Below are 14,952 nucleotides of genomic sequence, written 5' to 3'. Positions count from 1 at the left end.
AAGACATCCTTCAGTCCTGATTGAGGAAATCTTGGAAGGGGGATTTATTCTAAGCGAAGGGGAGAAGAGAGAAGCACCTTGAACAAACAATAGGAAATTGCATAAAGATTGCAGAAAAGAGAAAAACCGAAGGCTTGAAACAGCCCCGATGCTACTCCGACGACTGCACGAAACCCACACCCACCACCACTGTACGACCCAAATAGAAGACAAGCTCGCCAGAATATGCTCGTTGAAACAAAGAAGAAGATCGGTGGCAAACCGAGAAGAAGCAAAAGAAGAAAGAAGAGAGATGGGACTTGTAACTGTATGTGAGGATATGTTGCATCGCATGTCCTATTTTCCTATTTCGAATTTGTAGCCAATCCAATACGCGTCATAATTTTCTCACTAAACATGAGTTGGGTTACAAATCCAATTTAATTGAAAATAACTCATCTTGTTCGGTTCATCAAACAACATCTTAAGGTGGTGTGCAAAAATGCACTCAATTACGTTGTTCACACTTCACACCAAAAGAGCTACCACTCGGCAATCTCCACCGTTCATTAATCCACGTACCGCGATCATCAACAACCTTTGCGGCCCTACACCGCGAACCGGTTTGCCCCACCAGTGGCACTATCGTAAAATTACTCACTTAACCGCAAGGCTTTTGCTCGCTCTCGTATTTTACAGACAGAGAGCTCTTTTCTCTCCGTATGCTAAAACACCGAATTCTCTCTCCCTCCCTCTCCCTCTCCCTCCTTCCCCTCCGTCTCTGAGCTCGGATCACCTGGATCGCTAGGTTTGTCCAACTGTGATCTCGGCCGGAGCTCTGCGAAAATGGTGAGTCTTTTGATCTCGTCCGGCTTCCCTGAAATCTGCCCACATTAGACTGCTTCTTAGATCTGATTCAAATCCGTTTCGATATGGTGCCAATTCCTCAGTGTTTGACCAAGCGTAGCAATTTCACTGAGACTCTTGCAATTTCGTCGACTCTGTTTGGTTGCATAGAATTTGACGTTTTCACAATTCTCTATTTTTCGTTTATCGGCAACCAAACGTGGCATTTTTTTAACTTGAATTTCATCGAGATCTGGTGTTCAATGTGGTTAAATATCAATTCTGCGTTGTTATTTTACTGTTCCATAATTCAGCATATATCAGAGTTTGTAATATTATTTGAGATTTGGTGTTTTAATTTTGCACTGATTGGTTTTCTTTGTTTTTGCGATGTGTTAACAGCCTCTCAGACTGGAAATCAAGGTAATTTTTATTTGAATTCCTTTGATTTCGTTTCGATATGTGGATCAGATCACGATCCTAATGTTTGTATTCTGAATTGTGCGGAAAATGGTCTAATTTTAATCTTTTGGTTCAGAGAAAACTCGCTCAAAGATCAGAGAGAGTAAAATCTGTGGATCTGCATCCAACAGAACCATGGTAACTACATTGTCTTCTGTATTAATATTCTGTTAAATTTGATATAAAAAATGAAATTTGTAACAGATTAGCAAGTAACAAGAGCAATGCCATGCACCCGAGCTCTTCTTCCTGATATCTCATATTTATTTTTTCTTTTGTACATCTTACAATATGATAATGCGCTTGCCACTCAAATTAGGATAGGATCAATTTCGTGAAACAATAGGCTATGCTATTGACGACTTGTTAGTGAGAGTAGTGGTGCCAACATAGTATTTTTCATATTAAGTGTAAGGATGTGGCCTGCATTTTGCATGAGGCAGCAACCGTTGGCTGGGGTGCCATGACAGTGCTAGGTTCTTTTATTTTTGTTTTCAAATTCCAAGATGTCTTTGTAGTTAATTTTATAAAAGGACTTAACTATAATTTGAATTCCCATTAGAAATGGAATTGGGATGAACACATTGGTTCTCTTGCCAGTTGCCACTTAGTTACGATAGGATCCAAGTTAATTTGGTGAAAACTGTAGTTTTGTGATTTACCACTAATGATGATAATTTTACTGCAGGATTTTGGCAAGTTTATATTCAGGAACTGTGTGTATTTGGAACTACCAGACGCAGGTATGATCTAGATCTATTACCACAAGTTACCATTTCTGAAAGTACATGTAAAGCTTGATCTTAAGGGGAATATGCAACTATCTTAAGAGTGATTGTTGTACTATAACAACTGAACTTGTTGGTCGGTGTTTCATCACTTGTTAAACAAGTGTTTTGGGTTGAACTGAAAGAGCTAGAAATGAAGTAATTGAACTTGTACAACTATGAGATCATACATGCACATCCTTAATTGTGTACATGAACCAAATGGCAAATTAAAGGAAGGAAGCAATTAGTGATTTACTGATCTTGGACTGTCCCATGACATGATTTGTCTACATTTTAGAATTCAATTTGGTTATTTTGTCAGCTGTAGCCTTAGACACTGAGCAGATATAGCTACCGGCAGAAACTTTATAATTACACTGATTATTTCACAAATCTTCTTCCTAGAGCTGTACATAAATGTCTTTTGATCTACTTAGAAAAAGTTCGTTTGTTGTGATTGGTACAGTATCTTTTGTGGTATTGTGCTATTCTGCTTTGAAAAAAAAATATATGTTTAGCATTCCTTCCTTGGAGAGTTGTCTTGAACTTAAAGTTAGCTTTTGAAATTTAGGTTTCTTTATTTGGTTGCAGTAAGCATTGCTAACTTGAATTTTCTTGATACTGTTTCAGGCCATGGCTAAGTCTTTTGAGGTCACAGAGTTACCAGGTATTTACTTTGCCTCTTTGCAAATTTTTATGCTCGTAGATTTTCTTTTTGGAATTTTTCTCAGTAAGATCATCATCATGCTTTAATGTCTAAGTCACTGGTCTGCAGTTAGGTCAGCCAAATTTATTGCTCGCAAGCAATGGGTTGTTGCCGGAGCTGATGACATGTTCATTCGTGTATACAATTACAATACAATGGATAAGGTTAAAGTATTTGAGGCACATACTGACTACATTAGATGTGTGGCTGTCCATCCTACACTCTCATATGTGCTATCATCATCTGATGACATGCTTATCAAGCTCTGGGATTGGGACAAGGGTTGGGTTTGTACTCAGATATTTGAAGGACACTCCCATTATGTGATGCAAGTGACATTTAATCCGAAAGATACCAACACATTTGCAAGTGCATCTCTTGATCGCACCATAAAGGTACGCTGGCATGGTCTGGATTTCCTATTCTACTACGTTTTTTGTGTAATGGTGCTAATTGTGCTAATGGTTTTTCCTAGATATGGAATCTAGGCTCCCCAGACCCAAATTTTACATTGGATGCCCATCAGAAAGGAGTTAATTGTGTCGATTACTTTACGGGTGGTGATAAGCCTTATCTAATTACTGGATCTGATGATCACACTGCTAAGGTCTCCCACAAGTTAACCTTTTTCTTCAGTAATTCTTTGATTGTATATCTTTGTTATGATTTGGAAAAATTCATGTATAATAATATGGAAACAGGTGTGGGACTATCAAACCAAAAGTTGTGTCCAGACACTTGATGGCCATACACACAATGTTTCTGCTGTATGTTTCCATCCTGAGCTTCCTATAATAATAACAGGGTCTGAGGATGGAACAGTTCGAATATGGCATTCAACCACTTACAGGTAATTCTGGTGCCTTGCAACATTTTGGAACCTCACATCCTAGGATGCTATACTTTGGGTTCATGTTCAAATTTTTAGGCTTTTTTTTTTTTTTTTTTGTTCTTTTAAAAAGTTGAAACAACTTTTTTAATGTTTTATTTTCAAACTAATTCCTCTATTTTCAAATCATTGAATGGCGAGGCCAATGATAATTTTGTGCTTCATCTACAGGCTTGAGAATACATTGAATTATGGGCTTGAAAGAGTTTGGGCTATTGGATACATGAAGAGCTCAAGGCGGTGAGTTTGGAAATCATAGATAGTTACCCTTTTATTGGACTAACATAAATAGGGGCCCCTTATTCTTTGTTAAAATTTTTATTATTTGCTTGAAGTTTGTGAGAAAATGGACGCATTTAGTTTGTGCAGTATGTTTTTCAAATTTCAATGATGCACGTGTAATGTCATACAAGAAAACTGTACTCAAAATGATTCTGTTATACTCATAAACTTGGTCAGGGTTGTAATTGGTTATGATGAAGGAACAATTATGGTAAAACTGGGCCGTGAAGTACCTGTTGCAAGTATGGACAATAGTGGAAAGATCATTTGGGCTAAGCATAATGAAATTCAAACTGTGAACATTAAGAGTGTGGGAGCTGATTTCGAGGTTTGAGCACATTCAGATTAACTCTTTTTCTTTGCTTCCTGTTCCCCCTTCCTCTTTGGTAGTCGACATCAGTCATTTATGTTTGCTATACTCTATAGGTTACTGATGGAGAGAGATTGCCTTTGGCTGTTAAGGAGTTGGGTACATGTGATCTTTACCCTCAGGTAAGGGTTTCTTTGATTCTTATGTTTCAATCATGTTCCTTTCTTGAGATCTACATCTTTCAGTTTCAATAGTTTTTGCTACAGCCTATCATTTTTACTTACTTGGCAAGGGAAGATGTGCTTGAATTGATGTGAAATTTACATACTGTCATCTTGACGGGATAGCCTATCGTTATTACTTACTTGGCAAGGGAAGATGTGCTTGAATTGAAGTGAGATTTACATATTGTCATCTTGACGGGATGTGTCTCCAGACAATCCTGTTTTGAATGGATGGTGATAGACTTTCAAATCTTCTATTGTAGTTTCCTCATACTGGCATCTTGTTTTCCTTCTATAAGTTGCTGGATGCAAGCTTTCCTGTGTGTTGGATGTTGTTTGCTGTTTTGCAGTTTTGTGAGCGTGCAATACATGCATTGGTTGATTTATCCGTGCTCAATTTTTTGTTTTACAGAGCTTAAGGCATAATCCCAATGGGAGGTTTGTTGTTGTTTGTGGAGATGGAGAGTACATTATATATACTGCTTTGGCCTGGAGAAATCGTTCATTTGGTTCAGCTTTGGAATTTGCTTGGTCAACTGATGGAGAATATGCTGTTAGAGAGAGTACTTCAAAGATTAAGATTTTCACTAAAAACTTCCAGGTTTGTAATTTTCTAGTTTATCAACTGTGCAGTATGGTCTTCATGTTAAAAGTTCAACACAAGATTTTTTCTTTATTTTTTTTTTCTGCTGGAAGTTGGCTTCCTTTTTGTTTTTCTTCCCTTTGTGTATCAAAATGTTTTTCTTGAATATACTAATAGCTGTTCTGTGCTTCTATTGTAATTTCTTTGTACTGCAACTTGTTAGTAATTACCGCATTTGGGTTATAGTTCTTATGGGCTCTTAGATGTCACCTTAAAACTTCTATTACTATTACTGTAGATCTTGATAACTCTGTTAGGGAGCATGTGTTTGTATTGATGGCAATGGCATATTTCAGGAGAAGAGGAGTATTCGACCTACGTTTTCGGCTGAACATATTTACGGGGGAACTTTACTGGCAATGTGCTCAAATGATTTTATTTGCTTTTATGATTGGGCTGAATGCAGGTTAATTCGCCGAATTGATGTAACTGTTAAAGTGAGTCTCCCCTACCTATCTCAAATAGCCTGTAATTGGTATTTTCATTTTTCTATAATTCTATATTTTGCAACTTGGCAGAATCTCTATTGGGCTGATAGTGGTGATTTAGTGGCTATTGCCAGTGATACATCATTCTACATCTTGAAATACAATGTAAGCATCTTCGCTAGTTGGGTTCTTCTTCCTTCCCCCGTTGTTTAAGTTTTCATCATTCATATTTATAATGATTTGTGAGATTGCATATGATAATGGTGCAGCGGGACGTAGTCTCTTCTTACTTAGATAGCGGAAGACCTGTAGATGAACAAGGTGTTGAAGATGCTTTTGAGCTTCTTCATGAAATGAATGAACGTGTCAGGACTGGTTTATGGGTTGGGGATTGTTTCATTTACAACAACTCCTCTTGGAGGCTTAATTACTGTGTTGGTGGCGAGGTAACCACAATGTTTCATTTAGACCGACCAATGTACTTGTTGGGTTATCTTGCCAATCAAAGTCGGGTGTTTCTGATAGACAAAGAGTTCAAGTGAGTGCACTTTTTTGTTTGTGAATCAAGATGGTCATCTATTAGCAACTTATATTGTGTTTTTTGTTTGTTCTTATTAAATTTAAACTGTGCAGTGTAATAGGATACACACTACTTCTAAGTTTGATTGAATATAAGACTCTTGTAATGCGTGGAGACATTGAAAGGGCCAATGAAGTTTTGCCTTCAATTCCTAAAGAGCACCATAACAGGTACCTATTAGTTTCTTTGGCATAATGGCATCAGATGTCCCCTTATTACTGGGCAATATTGTATTTGTGGCATGGGAATATAACTGCATTTCAGTCAATAGGAAAACCACTGGTTTGATACAACTTACCATGAAAGTGTTCCAAATGGATCACATAGAAGTATTTCAAAATTGTTTATGTATTAAATCTTTATAGTTTTATAGTTTTTAATTTAAGCCCTTTATTTGTCACTTGGTACTTCTGATACACAAATTTAGCTTCCAACCACTGAAATGAAATTAATAGTAATATCATTCGCACACCCTGGAAAATTCGATACTTTGTACTAAATTACAATTTCAGTAGTATTTCTTTTTGCACGCTGATTATGTTGTACTTGAATATTTTTTACTGTATAATAGAACTTCTGTTGCAATCTTTTTACTTATTTCCAGATTTCAATCGCAAAGTTAAATCTCAAATAGGATGCTTCGTTGTTAATATCTTAACACATTCTTTGGTGTTTCCCTTTTAACATTTAAACTTCCGGTTCTTGAAGTGTGGCTCGTTTCTTGGAAACACGAGGTATGATAGAGGAAGCTCTGGAAGTGGCTACCGATCCTGATTACAGATTTGAACTAGCCATACAGCTTGGTAGATTAGAAATTGCGAAGGTAAGTCCAAGGAGACATAACTTTGATGTTAGGTTTTTATATTTGTTGTAGTTGTTGTAGTGAATAATGTGGTTTATTTCCAAGTGAATTTTCATTTGTTTCTTGCAGGAAATTGCCACTGAGGTGCAAAGTGAGTCTAAATGGAAGCAGTTAGGTGAATTGGCTATGTCTGCTGGAAAGGTGTGTTGGTTATTTATTCTTATTCTTTCTTAATATTGTGCATATTAATTTCTTAACCACAACCACATTTGTCTTGTGCCCTTTTGATATTTCCCCCTGTTTAACTTGCACCTTTTGACTAAATCTCTTTGTCTATATTACATTTTGCAGTTAGACATGGCCGAGGAATGTTTAAAGTATGCCATGGACTTGAGTGGATTATTATTGCTCTATTCTTCTCTTGGAGATGTTGAAGGAATATCAAAACTTGCATCCCTTGCTAAAGAACAAGGGAAGAATAATGTTGCGTACCTTTGTTTATTCATGTTGGGTCGATTGGAAGAGTGCCTTGAGTTACTGGTGGAAAGGTAATTGCATATTTGTTTCCTCAAAGTATGACTACACAGAATAATGCGGTAAAGCTAATGATTAATAAAGCATTGTCCTCAAAGTATGACTGCACAGAATAACGCGGTAAAGCTAATGATTAATAAAGCATTGTCTATGCAGCAATCGGATACCTGAGGCTGCTTTGATGGCTCGATCATATCTTCCAGGCAAGGTTTCCGAGATAGTAGCTATTTGGAGAAAAGACCTGAGCAAGGTGACATTATGATTTTGCGTTGCTTGTCTTATTTTGACACTCCATGCTTATGTTTGCATTCCTTATTTTGGCTTCATTTGATGTTAAGAGAATTAGATATGGCAACTTGTATAGAAACCTCGCACCAGTTTATTGTTAGGTACGATAGTTATGATGGGTAGGCTGTCCATATGGCAGTCTCATAGATAGTTATGCTGGGTAGGCTGTCCATATGGCAGTCTCATATAACCTGTTAGAGATTTAACATATGAGAACCGCGCACCAGTTTATTGTTAGATACGATAGGTATGCTGGTTTGGCTGTCCATATGGCAGTCTCATATCACCTGTTAGAGATTTAACATATCAGAACCATGTTGGCATGCAACAGAACTTATTTTTCTTTTCTAACTATCTTGTTTTTCAGAATCCAGAAATTGCTACTGAAAATATATAGAAAACATTATCTTTGAATATTCTTTTTTTAGGAAATTTCAGGCGGCACTTCTACTTTTCAAAGTTGGAAAGCTAACTTGACTCATTTTTAAACACATATCTACAAACTTTCAAAAAAAATATTATTTCCAGTTTTTCTACATCTCATGTTTCAAAAAACATCCCTGTGGATTAACTTCCTCCAGAGTTGGTTAACTTGGTTTGTTGCATCTTTTGGCTTGGACCAGTTTGTTATGTTTATCTTGCAGCTTTGTATGTTTGCATCTGTCTATTCACAGCACTCAGTCTTTCTATGTTATTTCTTATGTTCCATTCCCTTTGGTATTTTATGTCGTTTTAAATAACGGAGTCACACTGATCGGCAATGATTTCACCATACTTTTTGCTGGTATGCTCAAGTATAATTCATTAGATGGGCTCCCATCTTCACTACTCTGCTCAAACGGTAGAAAATACCATACATGCACACGCACACAGAAGCACTCATATGCATGTGCAGATGCATATTAATTACTTACATATGTAATTGGATTGGATGCATACATATGCGTCCACTTATGTGTCCTTGTCTAATAACATAACTTTGATTTAATATCAACCTGCAGGTTAATCCAAAAGCTGCTGAGTCTTTGGCTGATCCTGAAGAATATCCCAATTTGTTCGATGATTGGCAAGTTGCCCTTTCTGTGGAATCAAAAGCTGCAGAGACAAGGTACCTCTGCAAATTGTGTATGAGTGTGTTTGTATGTGTTGGCACAAGTTTCTCAATATCTTCTTCTGAAAATGTTCTCTTTTGGCTTCACGATATCTCCCTTAGGATGTCAGTTGCTCTTAGTCATGTTTTATTATAGTAACTTAAGTTGGTATTAATTGTTCTCGGGTGATTGTTTTTAGGGGTGTTTACCCTCCCGCAGAGGAGTACATAAACCATGTTGATAAAGCACACATCACCCTTGTGGAGGCTTTCAGGAATATGCAATCCGATGAAGAGGAGCATCTTGACAATGGGGAAGCAAATCATGGGGTATAAATAGTGGATGCAAATTTAATACCAGTTTGAATTTTCCTTTTGCAAGAACAATTTGTTTTATGAATCGGCTTTTTAACTCTAGCACTTCATTTACCTTTTTTTTATCTGTTTTCTATACTGGTTTCTGAACAGGATGGTGAAGAAAATGGGGAACGGGCTGCTGAAGAACATGATGGAGAAGAAGGTAGCCAGGAGGAGGCTGTTGTGGTGGATGCTGATTCTACGGATGCTGTACTCATCAACGGGAACGAGGCTGACGAAGAGTGGGGTACGAATAATGAAGGAACCTCGTCAGCCTAAAAAGCTATTGGTTGGGCCAGTGTGAAAATCCAATTTTGTCTCTGGTGATTAATTGATTCTGAAGCGCCATCTCTGACTCCCATTCTGACTTTCTGCTTTCACTACTTCTACCACTTTCTCTACTAACTATTATTGGATATTATACGTACTTATAATTAGTTGGGGGCCTCAGTTTATTCTATAGGTAGTTACGGTGCCATTTCAGCTTTTTTTTGTAGAAACTTAAAAGAAAAAGAAGTTTCCATTGTACTTGTTGGTTGGGAGGGTGGTTATACAAGGAGAGAGACTAGGGAATCTGACATCTGAATTCTTTTCAAACCAAATACTCGATAGAATTCAGCGCTAAAGAGACAAATTGGATTTTGTGGAGCCTTTTCTTTGGTCATAAGTTCTCACGTAACTTGATATTCCTTTTGCTGTTTTGGCCTTCCCCTTGTTTGCTTGTGTTTTCTCTGTTCAGGTTGTTTTCTTGCATCCTAATTTTCTCATCTTTTATTGGTTGCAGTGCTTACACCACGCCACTAGGTCCTTATGAAGACTGCCGGTCCAGCTGTATGGATCCTTTACAGAGGTGAGAAAAGATTCATATATACTGGGGATATGCCATCAGATTGTTATAATAATCATAGTTTCCATTCTATAAGGAATGGGCATGTGTTACGGATAGGTTATGTTTGGCAAGTTACAGATTAAATTTCTTCACATTTTTACACAGTATTCAGGAGCCATTCACGCTGCTCTTTTCCATGCAATGTCAGCCATAAAACTGATGTGTTGTAGGAAAATTTAATTTATTAGTTTCACCGATCAAGTGTGTGAAGATTATTCGAATACAGTTGGGCTGTGTGTTGCGTACGCATTGTTGTTTCTGATGCTAGGGTAAGAATTGAAACAGCTCCATTTTTATTTGAAATAATTTCATAGCACCGACTTCATATGAAAAAGCCGTTACGTTTTGTAATAATTGTTCCGATGTGCCTGCTCATTATGGTGATCTATTTTTTCTATTTCCCTTGTTTTGTTACCGACAGGCCTCCCGGAAGAGGCTGGCGAAGAGGTGATGTAGCAGATCGGTTGTCTCTTATACCCGGTGGTGTGGCTTGTAACCGAGTTATATTTTGTCATGGGGCACAAGATAAGATTAGTTTCATAGCTGTAGTTAGTTTACTTTTCCGATTCCCTTTTTTAACATATTCTTTGAGCCCATCATAAAGTTTTTCTTGTGCCATTGTGAATGTAGAAAAAATTGAGCTAGGAATACGTCGACCGCTTCCATTCAGATTTTAGATATCTGCTTCCCCTTGAGACTTCTTTTTTTCTTTTCCTCCTTTTTTTCTCCTTTTTTGCATGTTTTCGGAATTCTTTAATGTGACTTATATTGTAAAACTGTATTCATAAGAGTATATACATTGTTAGCATATGATACAACCAACTTCGGCTCTTCGCTTCTGTTAGCATTCTACTTGTGATATTGTTACGGTTCCTTAGGGGACATCAAATAGGACCGTAACGATGTTGGTATGTTCATTATTGTGAAGGGGAATTATTTATGCACCGTTTTTCTCATGAACGTCCTTTTTCACTTGTTGCTGCTTGATCCTCTTTTGATTTGTTTAATCCAAATGTCATAAATAAACAATAAACAATGATGTGCATGAGGAAATGGTATCCAGCTAAATGCATTCATTTATTCGAGAAATGCCAGTGATCGTAGCATCTTGTTCTCCCAATGTTCGCTTTCTTTGCAATAAATGGTATCTGTCTATAGGTGTGATGACTGGACTTTCGGTTCAAGGTGGGTGTTTTGATTTTTGTGTTTTGTTCTTTATTTTTTTGACAAATGATAGCGTTAATTAGATTGTTAGTTGTTAGGGGGAGAAGGATCTGTGAGAATCGAACTTGTACCATGGTGCATAAGCATCAAGGTTCAAAGAGTGGTTGCTGTCAAGTGTTTGGTCTTTTGAGCCGACGCAGCCCCAAGAGTTTTACAGTGTATGTTAGCAATAACAATCCATCCCTTCATGTCTAAATTGAAAGTAGAAAGAATAATACTAGGGACCTTCAATGAATTCCAAACAGCTCTAGCTTTAGAGCACTCCCTCGAAAGTTGAATAAAATTTTTAACAGGACCACCACATATAGGACAACTGGTATTCACTGTCATTTTCCTCTTAAAACTTTGTTGATTGGTTAGAATTTTATTTTGAATGACCAACCAAGCAAAGACCTTTAACTTTTGGGGTATGTGCAGATTTAGGGAAATATATATGTAAACACGGAAAAAATTTCTGAAACGAGAAACAAGAATACGTGTACAAAATATATTTTTGTATTAATAATGATTTTGGGTTACAATCTCTTTGTAATTTGATCCTCTGATTCTATCTTCGTAGGATGTAGGTTTGTGGATGAGCTGTTAATTCAAAGGGCCGTCGGGGCTTGATCTAGGAATGAACAGTTCATGAATGGATCTTCAAGGGGCGTTGGGCTTGATCTTGAAGAATGGGTGTATGGGTTTGTGGAGGTTGTTGATCCAAAGGGCCGTTGGGACTTGATCTTAGGATGAATGAATGATGAATGATGAACACTTTCTTTAAGGGGCCGTTGGGGCTTGATCTTGAATTGGTGGAAGTTCTTCAAGGGCCGTTGGGGCTTGATCTCGAAGGAGGATTTGACGAAGAACGAAGAGTGCTTTCTTGATCTTTCGGGATTTTCTTGAGAGCTTTAGAGTTTCAAGGTTTTGGTGTGTATGTAAATTCCTCTTCCTTTTCCTCTTGATGGAGAAGGCTATTTATAGGCCAAGAGAGTGAATCACCACCATCCATTTTTTGGTGAAGTAAGTAGAGTCGGTAGGTGAAGTAGATGTGTAATGTAGGTGAAATGAATGTGTGATATAAGTGAAATGAATGGAGTTTGTAGGTGAAATGAATGTGTGATGTAAGTGAAATGAATAAATGTTGTAATTTTAATACATTGGTTAACATTTATTTCACTGAAAATTCGGTGTCTACAAATGCCCCCACTTCAAGGCGCGTTGTATACATGTGCTTATCATGTGTAGAAGATGCGTTTTGAAGTCCCTTAATGTAGATGTCAACCCAGGGGTCGTCGAAGCTTGATCTTGAATTGGGCTGGAAATTTCTTCAAGGGTCGTCGGGGCTTGAACTTGAATTCGACTAGAAGATTTTTTGGTTTCCTCCAATCGTTGATTTTCCACAGGCTTAATCTTGAACTGGGCTGGAGGGTTTTTTTTTTTTTTTTTTTTTTTTTTTTTGGGTCTCCTCCGAAGGTCTGAACTTACTCTTCTTATCTGGAGTTGAATTTGATTCAAAGGTGGTGAACACTTGATTTTGAATCGGACTTGTGATTTCTTCAAGGGCTATCGAGACTTGATCTTGAGTGAAAATAGGACCATGAGCGGTTTCAGGATTCAGACACACGGTAGGCAAGCACGAGGTGGAGGTGATGGCGTTGTTTCTTTGTTCAATCTTTCCAATTCATATTGAAGAGGGTTAGGGGATGAATCAGCATATGCAGTTGTTGCGTTTGCTGATGATCCACAAGATTGATGTTTCATTGTCACTCGTCTTAGCTGTTTTCCAGGCATATGTGGTCCCTTCTCTGGAAGTGTATCAATTGTTGAAGATGACTACTCGAGAGCAACACTAGGTAAGCAATCAGGGATTAGATTCCAGGCAGTCAGTTCCAGATCGGAAGACTGATTCCAAGTGCCGGTTGATTGCTCTCCTTCTCTTTGCCCTGTAGGTAAGAACAAGGACAAGGAAAAGACATGGAGAAAGCATGATATGAGATACTTTTGCTTTTGAAGAAGTATTGGTGATTTAATGGCGTCGCGCAGCAAGGCTTTGCTCTTTAGCGATGGTGCCAGCGGAGGATTGTTGAAGCTTCTCGAGCTCTTTGATTAGAACAATGATGTCGAGCTTGGATTTGACTTAATCTTCTTTGTCTGGATGGTTCTGTAGGGAAAGGCGTCGTGCTCCAGCAATTTGTTCCAACTCCTTGTACCGCATTCTTCTCTGCTTGTTTCTTTTTTATATAGCCGAGGTGGTGTGCAACCCTTTGCCTTTAAATGGTCTTTCAGGGCATCACTTCTTAGCAATTCATCCATGCTTGGCAGCTTCAGTGTAAAGAGCCAACACTCCGTCACCTGTCCTGAAGTATGCGTTGAGGGAATTCGAGACTCACCAATAGTTAAAGATGAGCACTTGAGAGCAACGCTAGGTAAGCAACCAGGCAAAGGTTCTGGGCAATCAGTTCCAGATCGGAAGTTTGATTTCGGGTTCCGACTGATTGCTTTCTTTCTCTTGTCTTGCAGGCAAGAGCAAGGGCAAAGGAAAAGACAGGGAAAAAGCATGATATGAGATACCTTTGCTTTCGCCCTTGATGATATGAGATACTTTTGCTTTTGAAGAAGCAGCGGATGAATCAGCACATATATTTGTTGCGCTTGTCTCCACGTACTTCGATCTACCGTTTCCTCCTGCCTCATCTGTACTCCAGGCATCTGGTATCTTCTTTGGGGGTACATCAACAATTGAAGATGAGTACTTGAGAGCAGTGTTGGATAAGCAATCAGGGAAGGGGTTCCAGTCAGTCGGTTCCAAACGGGAAGATTAGTTCCAAGTGCCGACTGATCGCTTTCTCTCTCTTTGTCTTGCAGGGAAGAACAAGAACAAAGGAAAGGACAATGAAAAGGCATGCTATGAGATACTCTTGCTTTCGACCCTAATGATATGAGATACGTTTGCTCTCGAAGACTTGGTTGAATAGGTGTTCTCAAGGGAAGAAGAAAACTGAGCATATTGGAAGGTTTGGTTGCAGCTACATTCTCGGCCGAGAAGAAGAGTCATGTGTTTTTGGATGTATGCCTTGCCATGAATGTTGACATATATAGGGATTTTAATGGCAAGTAGTAGTGCGGGTGCGGCTTTGTCACCCACGCTTGTCGGCAAAAGTGTGGTAGTTGGGATAATGACCTCCACGCGTTTTCAACTTTGTTAGAGATCTTTGACAAAGTTGCACGTGTTATCTGAAAAGCTGAGATTGCGTCTGAGATTGCGTCTTCGATTTTTTTTTTTTTAATTTTTTAATTGGTGGCTGTGTTGCCTCTCCTTTTATAGAAGTATCGATCACATCCAAAATGCACACTTTGAAGATTACCTACTCGTGAAAATCGTCTCCGGTGTATTTTTTTTTTAGATTTTACTTCATCCCACCCTTTTCTTTTAACATCTTTGAAAATGGCTAACCCATCTAACATTTGCTTAGATTTGAGTCTCAGCGGTGATACGGGTGCACCGCGTCAGGTAATATATGGTGCCCATCTTTCTTATCTTCTAATGACCCTCTTACAGGTGAATACTCCGTGATGAAGAATGCAACAACAGCTACGGTAGTAGCTAGGAACCTCCTCACTCCTAGAGATAATATGCTACTTTCAAGACGGTCCGATGAGTTGGCCG

General features: G+C 38.3%; 1 protein-coding gene across 4 annotated transcripts; it reads left to right on the top strand.

Annotated features, from left to right (window-relative positions):
- The first annotated feature begins 674 nt into the window (after positions 1–674).
- LOC103948847 (coatomer subunit beta'-2) lies at positions 675–10,909 on the top strand. Of its 4 annotated transcripts, none has more exons than XR_667453.3 (25): positions 675–828; positions 1,228–1,248; positions 1,364–1,425; positions 1,976–2,030; positions 2,688–2,724; positions 2,833–3,158; positions 3,239–3,370; positions 3,465–3,613; positions 3,824–3,892; positions 4,112–4,262; positions 4,361–4,426; positions 4,881–5,069; positions 5,408–5,548; positions 5,630–5,704; positions 5,809–6,077; positions 6,173–6,289; positions 6,828–6,942; positions 7,051–7,122; positions 7,273–7,469; positions 7,612–7,705; positions 8,745–8,851; positions 9,034–9,163; positions 9,290–9,479; positions 9,975–10,040; positions 10,501–10,909. XR_667453.3 is itself a non-coding variant. In XM_009359926.3 (25 exons), the coding sequence occupies exons 1-24, from the start codon at positions 826–828 to the stop codon at positions 9,992–9,994; spliced, it is 2,745 nt and encodes a 914-aa protein (XP_009358201.2). In that variant the 5' UTR covers positions 675–825; the 3' UTR covers positions 9,995–10,040; positions 10,501–10,909. The 4 variants fall into 4 exon arrangements, 1 of the variants encoding a protein (XP_009358201.2); XR_667451.3 differs by having other exon boundaries at positions 9,290–9,513; XM_009359926.3 differs by having other exon boundaries at positions 9,290–9,437.
- Positions 10,910–14,952: the final 4,043 nt, after the last annotated feature.

Source organism: the organism of the source record quoted next, unplaced genomic scaffold, assembly GCF_019419815.1.
Source record: "Pyrus x bretschneideri cultivar Hongxiangsu unplaced genomic scaffold, Pyrus_bretschneideri_v1 Contig26, whole genome shotgun sequence".
Taxonomy (NCBI): Eukaryota; Viridiplantae; Streptophyta; class Magnoliopsida; order Rosales; family Rosaceae; genus Pyrus; species Pyrus x bretschneideri.
Note: the sequence above shows the minus strand (reverse complement) of the source record. Positions and strands in the feature narration are given on the sequence as shown.